The sequence below is a fragment of the Oncorhynchus clarkii genome, chromosome 12 (genome assembly GCF_045791955.1).
Source record: "Oncorhynchus clarkii lewisi isolate Uvic-CL-2024 chromosome 12, UVic_Ocla_1.0, whole genome shotgun sequence".
Classification (NCBI taxonomy): domain Eukaryota; kingdom Metazoa; phylum Chordata; class Actinopteri; order Salmoniformes; family Salmonidae; genus Oncorhynchus; species Oncorhynchus clarkii.
The window spans coordinates 46,556,622-46,581,917 of record NC_092158.1 but is presented as its reverse complement, the minus strand read 5'-3'; the positions used below and the strand labels follow the sequence as shown (position 1 = coordinate 46,581,917).

The 25,296-nt window shown below is 43.1% G+C and overlaps 1 protein-coding gene across 1 annotated transcript; it reads left to right on the top strand.

Moving 5' to 3' along the window:
• Positions 1-11,416: 11,416 nt before the first annotated feature.
• LOC139422055 (adapter molecule crk-like) lies at positions 11,417-22,969 on the top strand. Its single transcript, XM_071173196.1, has 3 exons — positions 11,417-11,934; positions 20,225-20,841; positions 21,695-22,969. Exons 1-3 carry the CDS (start codon positions 11,715-11,717, stop codon positions 21,827-21,829), a joined length of 972 nt encoding a protein of 323 aa, XP_071029297.1. The 5' UTR covers positions 11,417-11,714; the 3' UTR covers positions 21,830-22,969.
• Positions 22,970-25,296: the final 2,327 nt, after the last annotated feature.

Sequence of the window (25,296 nt, the reverse complement as noted above, 5' to 3'; positions counted from 1 at the left end):
GGCAAAAAGTGCTCTTCACTGACGAGTCGCGGTTTTGTTTCACCTGGGGTGATGGTCAGATTTGCGTTTATCGTCGAAGGAATGAGCGTTACACTGAGGCCTGTACTCTGGAGCGGGATTGATTTGGAGTTGGAGGGTCACAGCATCATCGGACTGAGCTTGTTGTCATTGCAGGCAATCGCAACGCTTTGCGTTGCAGGGAAACATCCTCCTCCCTCCTGCTGGCTCATCCTGACATTACCCTCCAGCATGACAATGCCACCAGCCGTACTGCCCGTTCTGTGCATGATTTCCTGCAAGACAGGAATGTCAGTGTTCTGCCAGGGCCAGCGATGAGCCCGGATCCCAATCCCATTGAGCACGTCTGGGACCTGTTGGATTGGAGGGTGAGGGCTAGGGCCATGGTGGAAGAGTGGGGTAACATCTCACAGCAAGAACTGGGAAATCTGCTGCAGTCCATGAGGAGGAGATGCAATGCAGTACTTAATGCACCAGATACTGACTGTTACTTTTGATTTTGACCCCCCCCCCCCCTTTGTTCAGGGACACATTATTAATTTTCTGTTAGTCACATGTCTGTGGAACTTGTTCAGTTCATGTCTCAGTTGTTGAATCTTATGTTCATACAAATATTTACACATGCTAACTTGACAGTGAGAGGACATTTCTTTTTTTGCTGAGTTTAGTTAGTTTTATCTCTATGGTGTAACCCACAGAGATCAAACCCTAGATTGTTTCTAGTTAGTTTGTTTTATCTTCATGGTGTAACCCATCTCCAGCGCAGCTTGGAATCTCTCCAGAGGAAGGAAGTTACACCCTACTAATGCACAGACACAGTCACCTCCCCGAGCCAGTTGTCTCCAATAACTATGTGCTATATAAACACTAGTGCCTCAATTTTGGTGAAAGTCACAATATACAAGGGATGCATGTTCAACTATGTTATGCTCCGGGTGACGTTTTCCTTAGGTGCAGATCCAGGATCAGCTTCCCCTCCCCCAATCTTAACCTTAATCATTATTAGGGAAAATGCATCAGCGACGAGGGGCAACTTCATCCTACTACTCTGTTACACAGGCACTGCTACTGCTGCTGCCGACGCTGGCCACGGTGCCCTGCCTCCAGATGCTGGCGCGCAACGGCAACCGGCTGACGCGTGCCGTCCTTTGCCAGCTCACCGACACCCTCAAGGACCCGTGCTGCTTCCCTGCCCTCACCTGGATGGACCTGGGCAACCACATGGACATCTTTCCCTCCCTCAGCCCTTCCTCATGGGCCTAAGGAAGCGCTGCCCACCATCCAGGACCAGGGAGAGGCCCAGGGACAGGGGGGCCATGCACATGGAGAGAACTCCAACGGCAGGCCACTCAAGGGGGAAAGCAGGGCTGGAGCTGGGGATGGGACCACTGGTGAGTGGCAAGGATGGAGGACACTGGATGGTACTGAGGAATAGGAGGAAGAAGAGTTAGAGGACGAGATATGGGACTGTAACATGAGGAATCCAGTGAATGGAGACGGAGGACCAAAATATTTAATGAGCGTGGCACACAGTGGCGTTGGCGAATCATCATCCAGCCAATCCAAACAGCCAATAGGATGGGAGATTGATGATCACATGTCCCCTTAGTCAACCAATCAGACCTGAACATTTTTGGGGGGCTGTATATTGAGTGAAGTGAAACATTCAGCAAGTTGCAGATAGAAACGTATGAATAGAGCTGACACCTTTCCATATTTGCCAGACCCATCTCGTCCAAAAGGTTGAGTCAAGTTTGCGAAGAAGTACCTGGATGATCATCAACACTCTTGGAAGAATGTTCTTCGGACAGATGAGTCAGAAGTATAACTTTTTGGACGACATGGGTCCCATTATGCCTGGCGAAAACCAAACACTGCATTCCACAGTAATAACCTTATACCAATATCAAGAATGATGGTGGTAGTGTGATGGTTTGGGGATGCTTTGCTGCCTCAGGACCTGAACGACTTGCCTTCAAAGAAGGAACCATGAATTCTTCTCAAATGTGACATTTTTGAATGGCCTAGTCAAAGTCCAGACCTAATCCCAATTGAGATGTTGTGGCAGGCTTGAAACGAGCAGTTCATGCTTGAATACCCACAAATTCGCTGAGTTAAAGCAGTTCTGCATAGAAGAGAGGGCTAAAAGTCCTCCACAGCGACGTGAGCAACTGATCAACAACTACAGGAAGAGTTTGGTTGGAGTCTTTGCAGCTAAAGGTGGCACAACCAGTTATTGAGTTTAAGCGGGCAGTTAATTTTTTACACAGGGGCATTGGGTGTTGCATAACTTCGTTAATTAAATATATCATTGTTGTGTTATTTGTTCACTTAGGTTCTCTTTATCTAATATTAGGTTTTGGTTGAAGATTTGATAACATTCAGGGAAAAAAATATGCAAAAGTAGAGAGAATTAGAAAGGGGGCAAATACTTTTTTACAGCACTGTACATCGAGGGGAGCCCCCTGTAGAACATCGCGAATTTAGACTCCCTGTTCTTTCAGGGGTCTGTTCAGAAGGGTGCAGCGTTACAAAACTTTCTGATAAAAATGCATTTTGTAGAGCAGAAAGGATTTTTCCTTGTGTAAATTGAAATCATGTCAGCTCTATGTATAATTTCTATGTATAATTTCTATGTATAATTCTGAATGTATCATTGATGTGCCCTGTGTCCATGTCCATGCCCTCTCTAAGTGGGATGGATCCAACTGTATGTAGCATATTTAGGACAAGAGAATAAGCTGCACTCAATGTGCATTGCAGTATGATAGAACTGGAATGGAAGCTATAACATGTGACTTTGTCGGTCATCACACCCAACTAGAACACAAAGAACTTGGCACATGAAAATGAGAGAGAGAGAGAGAGACGTACTGTACAGTACCTCTTGCTTGCTCACTCTTTTTTTTTTGTTGAGATCTCTGAATAGAGAGGTGGTGAAGACAGTGAGTGGATGCTGTGGGGACTTCACACTCTGCTGACTACACGTTTTAGATGAGAGACCAAGCAAGTCCTATTCTTTAACTTAGATTTTTGGATGAGATGGATATGTGAATTCAACATATCAATTATTAATTTGTAGACATTAGCCTATTAAATACAAACCATCCTAGGTTTTGTATTGAAGTCAATGTACCCAGAGGAGGACAGAAGCTAGCTGTCCTCCGGCTACACCACGGTGCTATCTGACAGAATGCTGCTGAGGCACTGTAGACCTTCTTTGAAGAATAGTGTGTTTGAATCAATTATTTGGTGATGTGATTGTATTTAGTATAGTTTTATCTAAAAGGATAACTTTTTAAATGTTTTACAATTTTTATTTTCTATGAAATTCACTGAGGAGGATGGTCCTCCCCTTCCTCCTCTGAGGAGATAGGCGTGTGAGCCATAGCGATAGATTTCACTAAATATCATTACATTTGAAATCAACCAGAGCTTTAAACCCTAGGCCTATGTATTGTCTATTTTTAGTTGAACCCTGGGTTGAATTGAAACAATAGCTGTTCATGACTTTGCAAATGCTATATAGGCCTAAATAGCATCATTGATGATTAATGAGTGATAAAGTATGGTCACATTTCCCCTGCTCTGCTAAACCTACCCTTTGGAATGAATTCGATAGTAACAATGAAACTATTTCGTTTAAGTGGATATTTCTCAACATTTCTCAACATTCAAGTGGATATTTCTCAACATTCAAGTGGATATTTCTCAACATTCATTCTCACGACATCACATAGCTATTGGGCTGGGCTTGGTTAAAACCCTGGATGAGAGATCAAATGGTAGCTGTAGATAGATCAATTCTCCAGTAGGAGTTAATGCCCAGCCTATTGTTTTTTTTAATGATAGTGGATATACGTAACATTGAAGTTCTGACGTTGTTTTAAAGGTACAAATTCAGCATAATTTATACACGGTTTGTCTCTGTTAAAATTTGGTTACCATAATAACATAATCATGTGGTTCAAATTTGTCCATCAAAACAACAGTTTACATTGATTATTATTTTTCCACGTAGATTCCACGTCACAATACGTTGAAAAATTACGTTGAAACAACATTGATTCCACCAGTTTGTGCCCAGTGGGTTGTCACTCATTGTCATCCATTGGCAAGCATGAGCAATGGAGACACAAATTGATCTGGGACCAGGCAGTAAGTACTTCCCATCTGGTAAGGTGTCATTCTAACCTCCATCAAGCTTGTCAAGCACTGTTAAAAAAATAATAATGTCAAATAGCACATACTACACGTTTTTTTAATGACCAGTATTTTATTCTCTGCTCTTTTCATTCCTCGAGGGAAGGAAAAACTAGAGAGAGATTGGTTTGCATCCAGTGTGGATTAATGTTATGGCCTACATTACAGTATGTTTCATGCATTTAAATGACAATGTCTCTGTCACGACTTCCACCGAAGGTGGCTCCTCTCCCTGTTCGGGCGGCGCTCTAAACTATGTTGTGGGGGACAGGGAGTTGCTGGCTGTGGTAAAATCTCTGAAGGTGTGGAGACATTGGCTTGAGGGGGCGCAACACTCTTTTCTCATCTGGACTGGTGGGCGATGTTGGTGGGCAATGTTTTTCACCAGATTTCGTTTCACCATCTCTTATAGACCAGGTTCCTGTAACGCTAAGGTCGACACACTGTCCCGTCTCTACGATACCGAGGAGCGGTCCATCGATCCCACCCCCATACTTCCGGCCTCTTGTCTGGTGGCACCGGTGGTATGGGAGGTGGACGCTGACGTCGAGCGGGCGTCATGGTTAGAACCCACGCCACCACAGTGTCCAGCTGGTCGGAAGTACGTCCCACTTGGTGTTCGCGATAGATTGATCAGGTGGGCCCACACACTACCCTCCTTTGGTCATCCGGGGATCGATAGGATGGTGCGTGGTCTTAGGGGAAAGTACTGGTGGCCCACCTTGACCAAGGACATGAGAGTTTATGTTTCCTCCTGTTCGGTGTGCACCCAGTGTAAGGCCCCTAGACACCTGCCCAGAGGGAAGTTACAGCCCCTCCCCGTTCCACAGCGGCCGTGGTCACACCTGTCGGTGGACTTCCTCACAGATCTTCCTTCGTCACAGTGGAACACCACGATCCTGGTCGTTGTGGATCGGTTTTCTAAGTCCTGCAGTCTCCTCCCTTTGCCCGGTCTCCCCACGGCTCTACAGACTGCGGAGGCCCTGTTTACACACGTCTTCTGACACTACGGGGTGCCTGAGGACATAGTTTCTTATCGGGGTCCCCAGTTCACATCCAGGGTCTGGAGAGTGTTCATGGAGTGTCTGGGGGTCTCGGTCAGCCTCACCTCTGGTTTTCACCCCGAGAGTAATGGGCAGGTGGAGAGAGTCAACCAGGATGTGGGCAGGTTTCTGCGGTCGTATTGCCAGGACCGGCCAGGAGAATTGGCAACGTTCGTCCCATAGGCCGAGATGGCTCAAAATTCACTCCGCCACTCCTCCGCGGACCTGTCGCCGTTTCAGTGCATTTTGGGCTATCAACCGGTCCTGGTACCGTGGCATCAGAGCCAGACCGAGGCTCCTGCGGTGGAGGAATGGGTGCAGCGCTCAAAAGAGACCTAGAGAGCCGTCCAGGAATTCCTGAAACGAGCCGGTGGGCGACAGAAGGAGAGCGCTGACCACCACCGCAATGAGGCCCCCGTATTCGCACCGGGGGACCGGGTCTGGCTCTCGACCCGAAACCTGCCCCTCCGCCTGCGTACACTGTATGTTCCATCCTGGACTCTAGGCGCTGGGTGAGGGGCTTGCAGTACCTCGTGGATTGGGAGGGGTACGGTCCGGAGGAGAAGTGCTGGGTGCCGGTAGGGGACATCTTGGACCCATCTCTGCTGGGTGAGTTCCACCGCCTCCATCCAGATCGCCCTGCGCCTCGCCCTCCGGGTCGTCCTCGAGGCCGGCGTCGGTGCACTGCGGGAGCCGCGCCAGTCTACTAGCTGCCACCGATCCCTTTTCTTTTTCGTTTGGTTTTGTCTGTCTTGTTGTGCACCTATGTATAGTTTAGGTTATTAGTGGGGTATTTAATCTTGCCCTACCGTCTTGGTTTTGTGCGGGATTGTTCGTGTAGCTGTCATTTGTTTGGGTTGCGTTTTGGTTTGTTCTGTTGAACAGGTGTTTTTTTCGGGACCACGTTCCTGTTGTTTTGTCGCTCTGTTGTGGTCCTTTTCCTGTTCTTTGGACTTGTAAATAAAACGCCCTTTTCTTGCAATTCACTCTCTCCTGCGCCTGACTCCACACCCACCTCTCATAGGGAGAAACTATATGTATATGTATATACTGTACTCTATATCATCTTTATGTAATACATGTATCACTAGCCACTTTAAACTATTCCCCTTTGTTTACATACCCTACATTACTCATCTCATATGTATATACTGTACTCGATACCATCTACTGCATCTTGCCGTTCTGTACCATCACTCATTCATATATCTTTATGTACATATTCTTTATCCCTTTGCACTTGTGTGTATAAGGTAGTAGTTTTGGAATTGTTAGGTTAGATTACTCGTTGGTTATTACGGCATTGTCGGAACTAGAAGCACAAGCATTTTGCTACACTCGCATTAACATCTGCTAACCATGTGTATGTGACAAATACATTTTATTTTATTTTATTTGAAACTGACAGTCTCTCCAACATGTGGTTCCTTGGAAGTTTTGGGAACGTATGTTTGTAGTTTCACATTGGTTGTGGAAACAAAGTCATACGTTTCCTGACCGGTAAAACCAAACGTTTTTTTAAACGTTCTGAGAACAGAAGTGAACATTTCAACTGTTCTGGGAATGTTTATTTTTAGGTTGCAGGGAGGTTCTAAGAACATTTTACTCTGGTTCCTTAAAAGTTTTATTAACGCTCTGAGAATGGAAATGATTGGTTATTTTGGGTTTTTTGAATAACATCCTTAACTTTTACTGAATGTTAAGATTATTTTCTTTAGGAATGTAGTGAAGTAAAAGTTGGCAAAAATATCAATAGTAAAGTACAGATACCCCCCAAAAACTACTTAAGTAGTACTTAAGTACTTTACACCACTGTGTATGTGTAACCTACACCGTATTCACTACAGTGTCATGACTGTCCTGTGAGGATCCAAACTGATCAGATCAGCTTTGCAATAAATAACTTCAACCAGACCCCTCTCACCTGCAGAGGGGGGAGAAGGGAACTGGTGGGGGTTGACAGCTCACACCCTGTTGTAAATCAAGGACAGAACATTCAGCATCTCTATCTCCAATGTTCACCACAGGAATGTGCCTTTGCTTCACAGACATTTTCCTGCCGAAACTCTAACACGTTCTAAAGCGAATACTGGAACAATATTTCTAATATAGAACGTGGGGAATGGTCAGAGGTGACCTAAAAGAACACTGATGTTGGTTTGGTTGTTATTTTGTGATGTCATAACATTTTTATACTGTAGAGGAAATACTGTAACTTAAAGTTATACTACATGCACAAAGTTTGCATCCTCTGCATTGTGCATGAAATATGAAAAATGATTAGAGTTTTTGTTAAGAGAGGGATATGATTTTAGGAGCCATAAGAGATAATAGTTTTACGTAACTTTGTACAAGTGACAAGCCACACCCCTGAGTGAGGTCAGTGAGCCTGACGGAACCACCCTTTTGAATGAACTGTATAAAGTTATGGGTTAAGAATTAACATAGCCTCAAGTAATACATTTGGGGCAGATAACTCACACCGGAATCAGCCAGAGCCCAATCCCCGCATCCTAGCTATAAGTAATACTGCCGAAGGTGGCCCAGACTCGGGCCACATGACTTCGGCGGAGTCTGACTCTCAGCCTAGTGCCCCAACTCTCAGCCGGAATCGGCCTAGATCCACTGTGCTAGCTGGGTCTGAATTTACGAGCGGAATTTGGCACTTCAGATTGAATTTAAGAACACAATTTTGTAATTTGTTATACTAACTAGCTAGCAAGAGGTTGCATAGCAACAGCATCAAGTTCCAGTAGACTGGCAAAGAGCTAGTATGCTCAACTGAAAGGATACTGTTTACAGTATACTAAAATGAACTAATATTACATAGTATGTAGTATATACTCATTAAGTATGTAGTATACAGTATGTTAGTATGGGTATTCGAACACAGCTCTGGATTACAACATTTTCAATGGAGAATCTCCATTATGAAGGTTTTTTAATCCTGGTCTGTATCCACAAAGCATCTAAGAGTAGGAATGCTGATCTAAGATCAGTTTAGCCTTTTAGATAATAATAACTGTTCTTTAGTTTGCATGGTGCCCTAGTAGCAGCATAAGCACAGAACTCATGTTAATGTGTACATATTTAGTTATTTTGTATGTGTTTTTAATTGCTGATTTTTAATCAGCTTTTTTGTTTTTGATAACATTCAAATCAAATTCAAATCAGATGTATTTATATAGCCCTTCTTAGATCAGCTGATATCTCAAAGTGCTGTACAGAAACCCAGCCTAAAACCCCAAACAGCAAGCAATGCAGATGTATAAGCACGGTGGCTAGGAAAAACTCCTTAGAAAGGCCACAACCTAGGAAGAAACCTAGAGAGGAACCAGGCTATGAGGGGTGGCCAGTCCTCATCGGACTATGCCGGGTGGAGATTATAACATGGCAAGATGTTCAAATGTTCATAAATGACCAGCATTGTCAAATAATAATAATCACAGTAGTTGTTCAGGGTGCAACAGGTCAGCACCTCAGGAGTAAATGTCAGTTAGCTTTTCATAGCCGATCATTGAGAGTGTCTCTACCGCTCCTGCTGTCTCTAGAGGCTTGAAAACAGCAGGTCTGTTTAACATTGAGTTTTTATAGCATATATCTGATGTTTTTGAGACACAGATTTTCAGATTGACTAACAGGTTAACACTTTTGTCATGGCTAGCTAGCTGGCTAATGTTTTTGTTTGAAAAAATGCATCTGGACACAGTACAATTTTTTTTTGTTTCACCTGGCTGCCAATTCCTGATCTTCTGAGAACATAATTTGAGGAGTCGGCTGAAAGGAATGAGAGGAATGGGAGAGAGAGGAATACAGCAGTGCTGAGGCAGAGGGCTGGTAGTGAGAATGACTGCCTACGATTCACCACTCACTTTGTGTGGTGAGTTTTCTGGCGCCCAGAGCTGCTGAGGCATCACCCAAGTGGGTGCTACATAGAATGGAAGAGGAGAAGCCCAGTGGCTCTAAGACTCACACTGGTTCCCAGACTTGCCCTCTACAACATCACAACATAATCAGCAGACTCAATCACCATCATTTACCATCCTCTGACCAGCTCTCTCTGCTCAAGCCATGAACTGACCCTCCCCATCTTCGGAGGATGCAGCTTTCAAAGACTCTGCCTCTATTGGTTGACCTGTCATGATATATTGCTTATTTGTTTTTTGCTCTTGAAGCGCTTTGAGATCTTATGCAGAGCGCTATAGAAATGTAATTATTATTATTATGAATAAGGTTATATGGACAGACCCTTGATCAGCATTCCTACTCTGAGAGTATCCACTCTTTGTGGATACTTGCCCTGGACAAAGCTTAATCTGTGTCTGAAACCAGCCTATAAAATCCAGCAAGTTTCAATAGCTTTTGTTCTACTTGGAAAATATACAAATAAATTAGTAAGATAGTTTATAGATGGGACAGATCATGATTTTCTACTTATATCTTTAAAAATATATTAAAAACACAGGAAAGTTTGTGAAAGTTTAAATGTGTGCCAAAATGTTGTCATAAGTGTCACCATGTTACCTCAAAATAACTAGTCCATCTCTTTTCGAGGAATTGAGACATCACATTTTTTGTCCATTGAGATGGCAGTTGAGAGAGTCTGATGTCATAGACTCACAGAGCAATGTGTAGAATATCATTAATTAATGCCCTTATGACATTACACAAGTAACATGACATAACTACTTGTTAATTATGGATGTAATAATGACTGCTGTCCTAACCTAGTAGGTAACTTTTAAAAAAACTTTTCAGTATCTGGCTGCATGATTTTGATTCCCCTTACATCTTCCCTAGGCTTCAAGATAGGTCACTCAACTGAGACTGCTCTCCTCTGTCATGGAGGCTCTCCGCACTGCCAAAGCTGACTCGCTCTCCTCTATACGCTGCCTTCGACACCGTGAACCATCAGGTCCTCCTCTCAACCCTCTCAGGGCTTGGCGTCTCCGGCTCTGCACACTCTTTGATTGCATCCCCCTGGCAGGCCACTCCTACCAGGTGATGTGGAGAGGATCTGTGTGTGCACCATGTACTCTCGCTACTGGTGTCCCACAGGGCTCGGTTCTAGGCCCTCTCCTCTTCGCTCTATAAACCAAGTCACTAGGCACCATCATATCCTCACATGGTCTCTCCTATCATTACTATGCGGATGACACTCAACTACTTTTCTCCTTTCCCCCTTCTGCCACCCAGGTGGCAACGCATCTCTGCGTGCCTGGCAGATATCTCTGCTTGGTTGTTGGCCCACCACCTCATGCTCATCCTCGACAAGACGGAGCTGCTCTTCCTCCCGGGGAAGGCCTGCCCGCTCCAAGACCTCTACATCACGGTTGACAACTCCACGGTGTCCCCCTCATAAACCTTGGCGTGACCCTAGACAACATCCTGTCATTCTCTGAAAACATCAAAGCAGTGACTTTATCCTGCAGGTTCATGCTTTACAACAGGGGTATTCAACTTTTACCGTACGAGGTTTCTGTTCTGGTGGGAGGTGCTATAGGAGGACAGGTTAATTTTAATGGCTTGGATTGAATAACTGGAAAGGTATCAAACATATGGAAACCACATGTTTGACTCTGTTCCATTTATTCCATTCCAAAAACATCTGAAACCGTAACTCTTCAAAGAATACCTTAAATAATCCCACAGCATGAACTAACACTAGCACTTGAGTCGTTTCCCCCCTAGCACTGACTTTGCTGATAAGTACTTTTTGAGGAAAAATGTACTTACTATGACTGAGATATGTGTTTGTCCCACCTAGCTAATTTAAGATGAATGACTTATTAATTGTAAGTCGCTCTGCATAAGACCGCCTGCTAAATGACAAAAATGTCAAATGTAAATACAATTAAGTGGCATTTGAGTGACATCTAGTGTCAAATTGTTGAAGCTGCATAGACTTTACTTATATTCATCAATAACAAAAGTCTGCAGTCCTGGCTAAATAACCAGGTAGTCTAATATTCAACAAGCAACCAGATGAGTTGAAGTCAGAGGTGAACTTTTGGTAATTGATTAATCAATATTATTTCTCGACCTTCTCAAAATGGATGGATGTGATGCCCATCATGACATGCTCCATCATGACTAGCTACACCTCATTACATCCGGTGGATGAGGTCAATCTTTCCCCAAAGATCCGCCATTTCAGCCTCTGAGTTTTATATTGCAAATTACTTAAGAGATTTATTTTAAAACGCCTTGACAAATAAATTATAGATTTCTGGTTGCCACAATTAATTCTTAATTAAGGGGTTAACTGTATTGTTTCGTGGGAGTCTGTGAAATGTACATAGATGTAACGGTTTAAAGCGGTATCGATGCCATGTTTTTTTCCCGGAGCGTGTTCCTTAGTGAACCAAAGTTTTTGTATGAGTTGAATCCCGATTGCGAATAGGGAGAGGCAAGGGGAAGGCCTTGGATCCTCGGAGTGGATTTGGAGCCATGGCCGGGAATTTTGATGCAGAGGACCGTGCTAGCTGGTACTGGGGAAGGTTGAGCCGACAGGAGGCGGTTTCTCTCTTGCAGGGTCAGAGACATGGCGTGTTCCTAGTCAGGGACTCGATTACCAGTCCTGGGGACTACGTGCTATCCGTCTCAGAAAACTCAAAAGTCTCACATTATATAATTAACAGCATCAGCAACAACCGGCAATCTGGATCAGGTAAGATAGCGAGCTAGCCAGCTAACTAACGTTACACCAGACAGACCTAGCTAGTTAGCTAAGCTAAACCAAAGACCGAAGCTATTTGTTTAAACACTCTGGCTAAGCTATGAACATTTAGTTAACGTTAGTTAGATGTCTACTGATGTTAGCTAAGGACTGAATATACTGTATTATTATGTTGCAACGGAAGCAACCCTAACGTTACGTCGTTAGCTGTGGTGGTCATGTAGCTAGCGTGTGCTTAGTGAACTACATACAGTATATAAGACTGGTGGTGGTGGCTGTTTAAAAAAAAAACTGTAATAGTGGATTTGCAAAGGTCTGTTTTAGTTTTGTCAGCTGGAGTTTTAGGTACTTTCTGTTTAGTAAGAACCTGGTAGACGGAGTGAAAGGAGTGGGTTGGGCTGATCCTGTGAATGAATGGACAGGCTGTCACAATTGGAGGATGACTATTCCGAATGGTGTGTGTGGAATGCCTGTGTTCCTGCCCTGATTTTTTTTTTTTTTTATACACAGGCTCAGTTCTTATTTGTTACCTCATTCTGATATTGTAACGACCATCTGCACTGATCTGTGTTTTTGACAGATGGGATGCTGCCAATATCAGAAGTGACTTTACGCAGCAGGTTAGAATAATTCATGTAACATATAAGGATTATGTTTATGGTTAGGGTTAGCTACGTGCAAAAAGTCTCCTTGATGCGATTCGAATATGCAACTTTGAAATTAGCGCATCCCATATCTCTGATAACTCGCAAACACTGATATGATAAAGCTTTGGCGATATCCAGATTGTTATACCTTCATACCCAACACAAGGGGCGCTATTTTCAAACCCCACTGAGCCTTTTTCATCCGAAGGTTAGCAATGCTAACAAGTACATGTACAATCCCATAGAGAATGCTAACTAAATGCCAACGAGGGTATTGAGAACATTTTATACAGTCTCTGACGTAAAGTATTTGCAGGACAGACATCCCAGCTCAATGTTATACAAGTAACTAAAAAATGCTGCATGCAGAAAACCAATATTAGACAGCAAGTCTCTTGATCCAGGAGGGAATTATCTGCTGTTACCAATAGAAGCTTGATTATGGAAGAAGCTAACCACGTAATTTAGCTATACTAAACCAAAATATTAACGCAACATGCAACAATTTCAATGATTTTACTGAGGTACAGTTCATATAAGGAAATCAGTCAATTGAAATAAATTCATTAGGGCCTAACCTATGACACATGACTGAGCATGGGCGCAGCCATTAGGAAGCCAGGCCCATCCAATCAGAATGAGTTTTTCCCCACAAAAGGGCTTTATTACAGACAGAAATACTTCTCAGTTCCATCATCTGTGCAGGTGGCTGGTCTCACACGATCCCATAGCTGAAGAAGCTTGAAGTGGAGGTCCTGGGCTGGCAAGGTTACATGTGTTCTGCGGTTGTGAGGCAGGTTGGACGTACTGCCAAGTTCTCTAAAACGACGGAGGCGACTTATGGTAGATAAATGAACATAAAATTCTCTGGCAACAGCTCTGGTGGACATTCCTGCAGTTAGCATGGCAATTGCATGTGCCCTCAACTTTAAACATCTGTGGCATTGTGTTGTACTGCACATTTTAGTGGCCTTTTGTCCCCAACACAAGGTGCACCTCTGTAATGTATAATGCTGTATAATAAAGGTTGACCGATTAATCGGAATGGCTGATTAATTAGGGCCAATTTCAAGTTTTCATAACAATCGGTAATCAACATTTTTGGACACCGATCATGGCCGATTACATTGCACTTCACGAGGAGACTGCGTGGCAGTCTGACTACCTGTTATGCGAGTGCAGCAAGGAGCCAAGGTAAGGTGCTAGCTAGCATTAAACGTATCTTATAAAAAAACAATCATTTTTAACATAATCACTAGTTAACTACACATTGTTGATGATATTACTAGTTTATCTAGCTTGTCCTGCGTTGCATATAATCGATGCGGTGCCTGTTAATTTCTCATCGAATCACAGCCTACTTCACCTAAACGGGTGATGATATAACAAGCGCATTTGCGAAAAAAGTCGTTGCACCAATGTGTACCTAACCATAAACATCAATGCCTTTCTTTAAAATCAATACACAAGTATATATTTTTAAACCTGCATATTTAGTTAATATTGCCTACTAACATGAATTTATTTTAACTAGGGGAATTGTCACTTCTCTTGCGTTCTGTGCAACAGAGTCAGGGTATATGCAGCAGATTGGGCTGCCTGGCACGTTGCGAACTGTGAAGACTATTTCTTCCTAACAAAGACAGCTAACTTCGCCAAACAGGGTCTGATTTAACAAAAGCACATTTGCGGAAGCTCTTCGCAATGCTTCAAGCATTGCACTGTTTATGACTTCAAGCCTATCAACTCCTGAGATTAGGCTGGTGTAACCGATGTGAAATGGCTAGCTAGTTAGCGGGGTGCGCGCTAATACCGTTTCAAACGTTTACTCGCTCTGAGACTTGGAGAAGTTGTTCCCCTTGCTTTGCAAGGGCCGCGGCTTTTGTGGAGCGATGGGTAACGATGCTTTGAGGGTGGCTGTTGTCAATGTGTTCCTGGTTCGAGCCCAGGTAGGGGCGAGGAGAGAGGGACGGAAGCTATACTGTTACACTGGCAATACTAAAGTGCCTACAAGAACATTCAATAGTCAAAGGTATATGAAATACAAATGGTGTAGAGAGAAATAGTTCTATAATTCCTATAATAACTACAACCTAAGACGTCTTAACTGGGAATTTTGAAGACTCATGTTAAAAGGAACCACCAGGTTTCATATGTTCTGAGCAAGGAACTTAAACGTTAGCTTTTTTACATGACACATATTGCACTTTTACTTCTCCAACACTTTGTTTTTGAATTATTTAAACCAAATTGAACATGTTTCATCATTTATTTAAGGCTAAATTGATTTGATTGATGTATTATATTAAGTTAAAATAAAAGTGTTCATTCAGTATTGTTGTAATTGTCATTATTACAAATAAATAAATAAATACAATTTCTTTAAAATTGTCAGATTAATCGGTATCGGCTTTTTGGTCCTCCAATAATCGGTATATAGGTATCAGCGTTGAAAAACATAGTCGGTCGACCTCTACTGTATAATCAGATTCTTGATATGCCACACCTATCAGGTGGATTGATTATCTTGACAAAGGAGAAATGCTCACTAACAGGGAAGTAAATACATTTCTGCACAAACTGAGAAAAAAGCTTTTTGTGCGTTTTTTAACATTTGTCTGAATTAATCCTACCAAAAATGATACATCCATAGCTAATTTGACGTTTTATTCCCGAGCATGTCTTAACTACTTGATTTTACCTCTAAGGAGTTTAGTGGTTGTGAATTTCGAAATGTGCGCGACAATTATCTAGAAGCTATTGTGCTTGCTAGCTGAATCAGCCTCCTCAATCCATATGAAACGAAAGGGATGCTAACAACGCCAGTTCACACACTCCATGCTGAATACTCCCTCTAGCCTACAGTGCCTTCAGAAAGTATTCATACCCTTTGACTTATTCCACATTTTGTGTTACAGCCTGAATTCAAAATGGATTAAATATTTTTTTCTCGCCCATCACACAATACCCCATAATGGCAGTGAAAACATGTTTTTATTAATGTTACCAAATATATTAAATTAAATGCATAAATATCTCATTTACTCAAGTATTCATCGCCAAAGGTTATAACCACCTTTGGTGGCGATTACAGCTGTAAGGCTTTCTCGGTAAGTCCCCAAGAGCTTTAAACAGTTGGATTATACAATATTTGCCCATTTATTATTTTCAAAATTCTTGAAGCTCGGTCAATTTGGTTGTTGATCAATGCTAGACAACCATTTTCAATTCTTGCCATAGATTTAACTCCCCAGTCCTTAATGATTACAAGCATACCCATAACATGACTGTGCTTGAAAATATTTATTTAAAAAAATATTAATAATATTTCACCTTTATTTAACCAGGTAAGCTAGTTGAGAATAAGTTCTCATTTACAACTGCGACCTGGCCAAGATAAAGCAAAGCAGTGCAACACAAACAACAACACAGAATTACACATGGAATAAACAAGCGTACAGTCAATAACACAATAGGGAAAAAGTCTATATACAGTGTGTGCAAATGGCGTGAGGAGGAAGGCAATAAATAGGCCATAGTAGCGAAGTAATTACAATTTAGCAGATTAACACTGGAGTGATAAATGAACAGATGATGTGCAAGTAGAGATACTGGTGTGCAAAAGAGCAGAAAATAGCAGAGCGCGTGCTACGGGAGGGAGTTGTTATCGTGACCAGTGAGCTGAGATAAGTCAGAGCTTTACCTACTTATAGATGACCTGGAGCCATTGGGTCTGGCGACAAATATGTAGCGAGGGCCAGTTGAGTAGAGCATACAGGTCGCAATTGTGGGTGGTTTAAGGGGCTTTGGTAACAAAACGGATGGCACTGTGATAGACTGCATCCAATTTGCTGAGTAGAGCATTGTACGCTATTTTGTAGATGACATCGCCGAAGTCGAGGATCGGTAGGATAGTCAGTTTTACTAGGGTAAGTTTGGCGGCGTGAGTGAAGGATGCTTTGTTGCGAAATAGAAAGCCGATTCTAGATTTAATTTTGGATTGGAGATGTTTAATATGAGTCTGGAAGGATAGTTTACAGTCTAGCCAGACACCTAGGTATTTGTAGTTGTCCACATATTCTACGTCAGAACCGTCCAGGGTAGTTATGCTAGTCGGGCGGACGGGTGCGGGCAGTGAACGGTTGAAAAGCATGCATTTGGTTTTACTAGCGTTTAAGAGCAGTTGGAGGCCACAGAAGGAGTGTTGTATGGCATCAAAGCTCGTTTGGAGGTTAGTTAACACCGTGTCCAAAGAAGGGCCAGATGTATACAGAGTGGTGTCATCTGCGTAGAGGTGGATCAGGGAATCCCCCTTATAATTTGGGATCAAATATGCTCTGAAAGCAAACATGTTGACATGAGTACCCTGATATCGGGGAATTTGTGCCATTCTGAAAAAATTGTTTGATTTTTTTGTTCCAAAATAGAGCGAAATCATTGATTTATACAGAGAAAAGAGTCGACTTGAGAATTGAACCCATAGACTGCCAGAGGTCCGGACAACAGGCCCTCCGATTTAACACACTGGACTCTGTCTGCGAAGTAGTTGGTGAACCAGGCAAGGCAGTCATTTGAGAAACCAAGGCTATTGAGTCTGAATACGGTGATTGACAGAGTAGAAAGCCTTGGCCAGGTCGATGAAGACGGCTGCACAGTACTGTCTTTTATCGATGGCGGTTATGATATCGTTTAGTACCTTGAGCGTGGCTGAGGTGCACCTGTGACGAGCTCGGAAACCATAGAGAGTGGTACTCAGTAATGTGTTCTATTGGATTTGCCCTAAACATAACTCTGTATTCAGGACAAAAATATTTTTGCTTTTCCACTTTTATTGCAGTATTACTTTAGTGCCTTGTTGCAAACGGGATGGATGTTTTGAGATATTTTTGTTCTGAACAGCCTTCCTTTTCACCTTGACAGTGACAAAAGGCAGTAACACAACAACATGTGGAAAAAGTCAGAGTTGTGAATACTTTCTGAAGGCGCTGTAGCTATCCACTGTAGTGAAATTCCAGCTAATAGCACAGTTCATGTTTTAATGATAATGCAGTTTCTGTTCTGCCGTGACTAGTTCACTGCTCAATCTGCGATGTTATGGCACTGGCTAAATGTTACAGTAGCGAGGCACAGTACCAGCTGTCAGATACATGTGATTTCTGAGAACAGTCCCATAACTTTAGTGCCATAGAACTTTATCGGCAAGCTTGCAAATGAGCTACCACAATGGCCATTCAAACAAGCTAGAAGTAAGCTTCTAACTGGAGGAAGTTTGCACAGCTCGTCGAGCATGGTTTGCCGTAGTAGCCAGCCCAGTGTATCATAGTGGAGTGATTTAGGAACTAGTGGAAGCGGATGAGCAAAATCACGTTTTTCAGAGATTAGTTCCACGATTTGTAATACAGATGGCAACTGCGTATCACGTTAAAATGACGCCACCTGTCGGAAGACAATGGTGTGACAATTAGCTATGCTTTGAAATTTAATCAAACTATTGAATGAGTAGGCCTGTGTCTTCTTAGACCCAGACACTGGGTGGCATTGAAATGTATTATGACGACGACCCCCTTGAACAGATTTGTTTTTCTTAATAAACTTGCAAAAAAATTGTGACTGGGAACGTATGCATGCTGTATGTGAAGACGTGGGAGACTTAAATACTAACTATTTCAGCTAACTCCTTGACTTGAGACACATTTTTTGTTAAGGCTCCATTGTCAGAATCTTTTTTTAGCTGTGAGGCTCTTCCAGGTGTCGTGTTTTTGGCTATGTCGAATTAAGTGATATGACATGCTGTTCTGTAAAATAATTTATCCGTAATTAATATTACCTTATTGAGCTAATCGTGTAAATGTAATTTATTTATATTTTACCTTTATTTAACTAGGCAGGTCAGTTAAGAACATATTCTTATTTTCAATGACGGCCTAGGAACAGTGGGTTAACTGCCTTGTTCAAGGGCAGAACGACAGATTTGTACCATGTCAGCTTGTGGATTTGAACTTGCAAACTTTCGGTTACTAGTCCAACGCTCTAACCACTAGGCTACACTACCGCATACGTAACTAGTGAGTCGGGCACCACAAAATAATATTTATAGAGCTGTTATCTTCCGAATAAACTCTTAAAGACCTGGTAATATTTTACATCAATAGCAGTCAATATTAATTGTCATCTTAATTCAGTCTCATCTGAAAGTTGTAAATTATTGGTTATCTGCACGAACCCTGGCTAACAAGTTGAACCAGCAATACAAAATTGGCTTTAATTATTTATTTACTAAATACCTAACTAATTACACATAATTAAATCATAACTTTATTACAAATTACGTCATAAAGGAAAACGTCCCTAGCGGGCGGAACAGATATGACAGCTTGTTACACAAAAGAAAAGGGGCTGGGTTTGAGTGAAAGAGCGGGAAGACTGAGGAACAAAGGGCGAAGCTGTGCTATCATAAATATAGTATCTTATGCATTCTAAATTACCGCCCATTTGGAAAAGAAAAATGCAATAAATATTTACTCTGAGCTGCACTTCGGTAGGTTGATGGTAGATGGAAGGCCGTGTTGCCCAACCGAGTCCTTTGTTCTTTTGAAGAATGTCTCTGCTGGTAAATTGAATACGTTGTAGGAACGTTGTTGGGTGATAGACGGGATACTCTGTCTGTTCCTTCCTAACGCTCGTTTGCAGCGGCTGTTGCTAACTCAACGGCTAGGAGGTATCACTTCTGTAGTGAATAAGAGTTCAAAGTTCATACCATTCGCAACCAAAGCTCACGCTGATGTTGGCTTTGTTCTGTATTTATTATCTGAACCATTCTAACATCGGACCGTTGTCCTCATGTCCTTGGAACAGCAGGTTATATTGTCGTCAAGGGCTTATATAGGAAGGGAGAGGAGGGCGTGTTTGAAAAGTTTTATAGCCCATGTCCCTTCACAGGGGCGGGCCACTGATTGAGCAGAGCCCTTTCTTATGAAAACCCAAATCTCACATTTTAGAAGCTAAAATAATAATTTCTTATTCAAACATTTAAATTGAACAACAATTCCATGTGAATCCGATAACTCTGATGTGTAGACTTTCCACTGTAGAGTTTGTCATTTTATCATTGATGAGAATGTATCAGATGACAACTGAACTGACATCATATTCATTAAGTACCACCGCATATGTTCAATTGGTCTGATTACCAGAATATAGTTCCTTTCCCCCCACCTTCTGATGTTCCCAGAATCTCTATGTTAACCAAGTGTTTTGCAAATGTAACATCAGTAGGGTACAGAGAGGAAAAAGGGGGGAAGAGGTATTTATGACTGTCATAAACCTACCCCCAGGCCAACGTCATGACACAGGAGAGTGGTTTTCTCCAGAATAGGGTAGGCAACAGCAGGAGCCTAGGTCACCTCAGCTTGGGATAACTCTATAAAAGCATGAGACCTAAGCCAACATCAGCTTTTACATAAACAATTTCAACAAAATTAATTGCATCAATGTCAGACCTTCATTTAGTACAACACTGCCATTGAGGCAGAAGGGAAAATCACCCATTGGTCCACCATGCGTTGTTAGATCAGCCGGGGTAATGGCATGACATAACAAACTGCTCCATCCTTTTCCCCTGCCTCGCCCGCCAGGTCTGGCCCCTCCACGGTTCCGCATCGGGGATCAGGAGTTTGACGCCCTACCAGCCCTGCTGGAGTTCTACAAGATCCACTACCTGGACACCACCACTCTGATCGAGCCCATCAGCAAGGCCAAGCATGCAGGCTTCGTGAGCTGTGCCGCCGCTGCATCAGGCGGCGCCCTACAGGAGGCAGAGTTTGTTCGCGCCCTCTTCGACTTCCCTGGCAACGACGAGGAGGACCTGCCCTTCCGCAAGGGCGACGTGCTGCGCGTGCTGGAGAAGCCTGAGGAGCAGTGGTGGAACGCGGCCAACCAAGAGGGCCGTGTCGGCATGATTCCCGTGCCCTACGTGGAGAAGTACCGGCCTGCCTCGCCCAACTCCTTGGTGGCTCCGGCGGCAGGGAGGCCTGGCGGGGCAGGAGGAGTAGGCGGAGTACCGGCAGGTGTTGGAGCCAGCACTACCGATGGAGCAGCTCCCCAGCTGCCCCCGCCTCTGGGGGAGCCGGGCCAGTATGCCCAGCCTGTGGGCAATACACCCCTGCCCAACCTGCAGAATGGGCCTGTCTACGCCCGTGCCATTCAGAAGAGGGTGCCCAACGCCTACGACAAGACGGCGCTCGCCTTGGAGGTATTGGTTCGCCCCCTTTCTTCGCCTTCCTCTGTCCCCCTGTTCTCCACCCGTCTATGGCGCTCTCTCCCTCTTTTCTGTTTCATGTCATGTGCCTATATATTTTCTCTGCTCTGAGAGCCAGGGTGCTGCTGCAATTGCTTACTCTTGCCTGTAAGCATACATATGCAAACGCAGGCAGGCACACTCGAACATACGCACGTGCAAATACACACAATAACATACATAATGGGTTCATGCATAGTTTTCCCTTGATTTTTGTTGTTGTTGAGTCGTACAGTACAAATGGCAATTCCTGAGCAAAGGTTGCCTCACAGTTCATGTCTTGCAGCTCATGTGTCCAATCTCACGGTTGGTAAAGAGCGTTCCTGTGAAGAAACACACCCACTGGTATACTGTATGTCATGAGAGGAACATGGGCTAAGTCCCAAATGGCACCCGATTCCCTATGAAGTGCAATGCTTTTGGTTAAAGGTTCTGCACTACGTAAGGAATAGGCCAGGGTGCCATTTGGGATGCACCCATGTATTTGCACTGCAGAAAGTGAAGCAGCATGGAGATTATAGATGGGGCATGGGTGGAGTGTGTAACACAGGCTTAGTAGGACTGTGCTGCTTTGTAGCTTATTCATTCGCTTACAGGGTTTGGGTCAATCCCATCCCTGAGTGTATTTGAAGTGGAAACTGACCTGGGTTAGAGATTATAGTTGATTGATTAGGCTACTTTAAATGACTAATTATAGAACACCATTGAGCCCGATAAAGGCTTTTTAAGAGCCACACATTACAGACCCCTGAAGGTCTTGTTTCTTTCCAATCTATCTCTATATTCTAACCTGTGTGTGTTTCTGCAGGTCGGAGACATGGTAAAAGTGACCAAGATCAACGTGAACGGCCAGTGGGAGGGCGAGTGCAAGGGCAAGCATGGCCACTTTCCCTTCACGCACGTCCGGCTTCTGGACCACCAACACCCTGAGGATGAGAGCTGAGAGACACACTTAGTCTCACTCCTCACTTCACAAAATCCCTCTGTGATTGTTTCTCACAAATGATAGAAAGAGCACACAGGATATACGGACTACAGTGGTCAGGAGTTGCAACTCAGCAGCTGTTGTTGCCAATGGGGCTGGAGTACACTCCCCTCCCTTCACATACACACACAGAATAGAGTTTACACTTCCACCCCAGTATTGAAGTCCTGATACACGACACACAGCAGCGTTTATGACCCATCTCCCATGTTATCCACGAAATCCTCCTCTACACACACATACACACGTACGCACGCACACAATTCAGATACTTGTGTATATGTGGCTTCTCTCACAGACTCATGGATCACCCTTTTGTAGTAACGGACTGTGAACTTGGCAGTGAGAAGGGTAGCCACCCTGACTCCTAATTTTGACTCCCTCTTGTGGAGACAGATGCTCACTGCGACTGAAACCGACCATTGCTGCACTTCACAGACAGCAGGAGTTACCACAGCACACTCCACTACTCACCACAGGGGCTCTAACCCAGCCCCTCTCTGCTACAAACCCCACACTACAAACCCCCAAGTCCTCTTTTTGTACTGAAATGAAAAATATTATGATAGAATTATGACAGGTACAGCAACTGCCAAAAGAAAGGAAACACTTGAGTAAATGATGGATACAAAGTATATTGAAAGCAGTTGCTTTCACACAGGTGCGGTTCCTCAGCAATTCCTAAGCAATTAACATCCCAACATGCTTAGGGTCATGTATAAAAATGCTGGGCAGGCATTGTTTTGGCTAACATGGCTATGCCCCCATAGGATGACAATGCCCCCATCCACAGGGCATTAATGGTCAATTAATGGTTCGATGAGCATGAAAACGATGTAAACCATATGATGTGGCCATCTGTCACCAGATCTCAACCCAATTGTACACTTATGCGAGATTCTGGAGTGGTGCTTGAGACCACCAACAAAACACCAAATGATAGAATTTCTCATGGAATGGTGTCACATCCCTCCAATAGAGTTCCATCCAGAAACATGTATAATCTATGGCAAGACACATTGCTGTTCTGGCTCATGGTGGCACAACGCCCTATTAAGACACTATTGGCGTTTCCTTTTTTTGGGCAGTTATATATATATATATATATATATATATATATATATATATATATATTAGTACCAGTCAAAAGTTTGGACACACCAACTCATTCAAGAGTTTCTTTATTTTTACTATTTTCTACATTGTAGAATAATAATGAGACATCAAAACTATGAAATAACACATGGAATCATTTAGTAACCAAAAACGTGTTAAACAAATAAAATGTATTTTATATTTGTGATTCTTCAAAGTAGCCACCCTTTGCCTTGATGACAGCTTGTACACTTGGCATTCTCTCAACCAGCTTCACCTGGGATGCTTTTCCAACAGTCTTGAAGGAGTTCCCACGTTGGCTGCTTTTCCTTCACTCTGCAGTTCAACTCATCCCAAAACATCTCAATTGGGTTGAGGTTGGGTGATTGTGGAGGCTAGGTTATCTGATGCAGCACTCCATCACTCTCCCTATTGGTCAAATTGCCCGTACACAGCCTGGAGATGTGTTGGGTCATTGTCCTGTTGAAAAACAAATGATAGTCCCACAAAGTGTAAACCAGATGGGATGGCGTATCGCTGCAGAATGCTGTGGTAGCCATGCTGGTTAAGTGTACCTTGAATCCTAAATAAATCACAGACAGTGTCACCAGCAAAGCACCCCCACACCATCACAGCTCCTTCTCCATGCTTCACGGTGGGAACCACACATGCAGAGGTCATCTGTTCACCTACTCTGCGTCTCACAAAGACAGCGTTTTTGCGACTGCTTTGAAACTTTCTATGTTCTTGAAATTTTCCGGATTGACTGACCTTCATGTCTTAAATTAATGATGCACTGTAGTTTCTCTTTGCTTATTTGAGCTGTTCTTGCCATAATATGGACTTGGTCTTTTACCAAATAGGGCTATCTTCTGTATACCAACCCTACCTTGTCACAACACAACTGATTGGCTCAAACGCATTAAGAAGGAAAGAATTTCCACAAATTAACTTTTAATAAGGCACACCTGTTAATTGAAATGCACTCCAGGTGACTGCCTCATGAAGCTGGTTGAGAGAATGCCAAGAGTGTGCAAAGCTATCATCAAGGCAAAGGGTGGCTACTTTGAAGAATCACAAATATAAAATATATTTTGATTTGTTTACCACTGTTTTGGTTACTACATGATTGGTTACGATGTTATTTTATAGTTTTGATGTTTAGACTATTCTACAATGTAGAAAATAGTAAAAATAAAAACCCTTGAATGAGTAGGTGTCAACTTCTGACTGGTACTGTATATATATCATTACATGCTAAATATTATGTTAAATGTTTTGTTTTTTCGTTGCCCTGTGTGTGAACAAACCCTCACGCTTTGTGTGGTCACTGTTATGCGTCTATCTGAAACACTATGATGACTGTCTGGGGAGGAAGTGGAGACATTCCTTAGGACTGTCAGGTATCAGGCCTTCGTCCAGTCCGCCTCATTGTTTTGAGAAATGGTCATATAAGGAGGGTATACAGTGGCCAGACAATGACAGAAAAATTTAAATATACCAACACCGCCCTCTCTCCTCTTACTTTGATTTGCCAAGTCCCCTCCTCTCCCATCCTGTCAGTCTCCTCAACCTGTCTCATTCATTTGTTACATGGTCTGATCCATTTCCTCCCGGACCTCCCCTATGCTAAAGACACTAGAGGCACCTACAGATTACAGTTATGTTTTAGTGTACATAAAGGCCTTTTGGCAGATGGAACCTGTTAACGTCACATTTGAAATGATGCAGACTTAGTTCCCAGCACTGTGATGCATAAGTTCACATTGTCACACTCGACAGAAAGCCGCAGCCTTAATCCTTTGGTGTCTCCCCTAGTTTCCCTCCCACGTGGTCGTAGCAAACACAGTAAATATACATACACGTTTTTAAGTTGACTGTATTCATTGTTTCTGTCAGCTACGTTTCAACTGGTTAGGTTTCAACTAAGGTTTCAACTAAGTTAGGTCTGGGTTGTATTCCGTAGGGCACCATGTTGAAAGTGTTTTAAAAAGTTATGCAACAGAAAACGATATTGAATGTTTCTTATCGGACAAGTTTGGGTAGTACCTCCCTTTTTCAAAACCTTTCCTCCCGACTGAACATGACCAAGTTAATTTCCCTAGTGTCTCCCTTAGTGCCAATCTATCATCCTCTCACCCAGTACCTACCCTCTGGGCACAGTTATGACACATCCAGCCACTGACGTGCCAGATACACCGCAGTATGCTAAACGTCCTCATCAGATGATTACACTACATTGTTAAAGGACTGTGTGGGTGAAAGGCACATCGATCATAGTAACATGGGTAGGTATATTGACCAATCGTAGGCACATGTGAGTGTTTTAG

Bases quoted from the DNA above. Each gene is read 5' to 3' on its own strand.
- LOC139422055 (XM_071173196.1), top strand. From the start codon at position 11,715: ATGGCCGGGAATTTTGATGCAGAGGACCGTGCTAGCTGGTACTGGGGA. The intron at 11,935-20,224 runs GTAAGATAGCGA...CTCGCCCGCCAG, and splicing joins CAACCGGCAATCTGGATCAG to GTCTGGCCCCTCCACGGTTC. The intron at 20,842-21,694 runs GTATTGGTTCGC...GTGTTTCTGCAG, and splicing joins AGACGGCGCTCGCCTTGGAG to GTCGGAGACATGGTAAAAGT.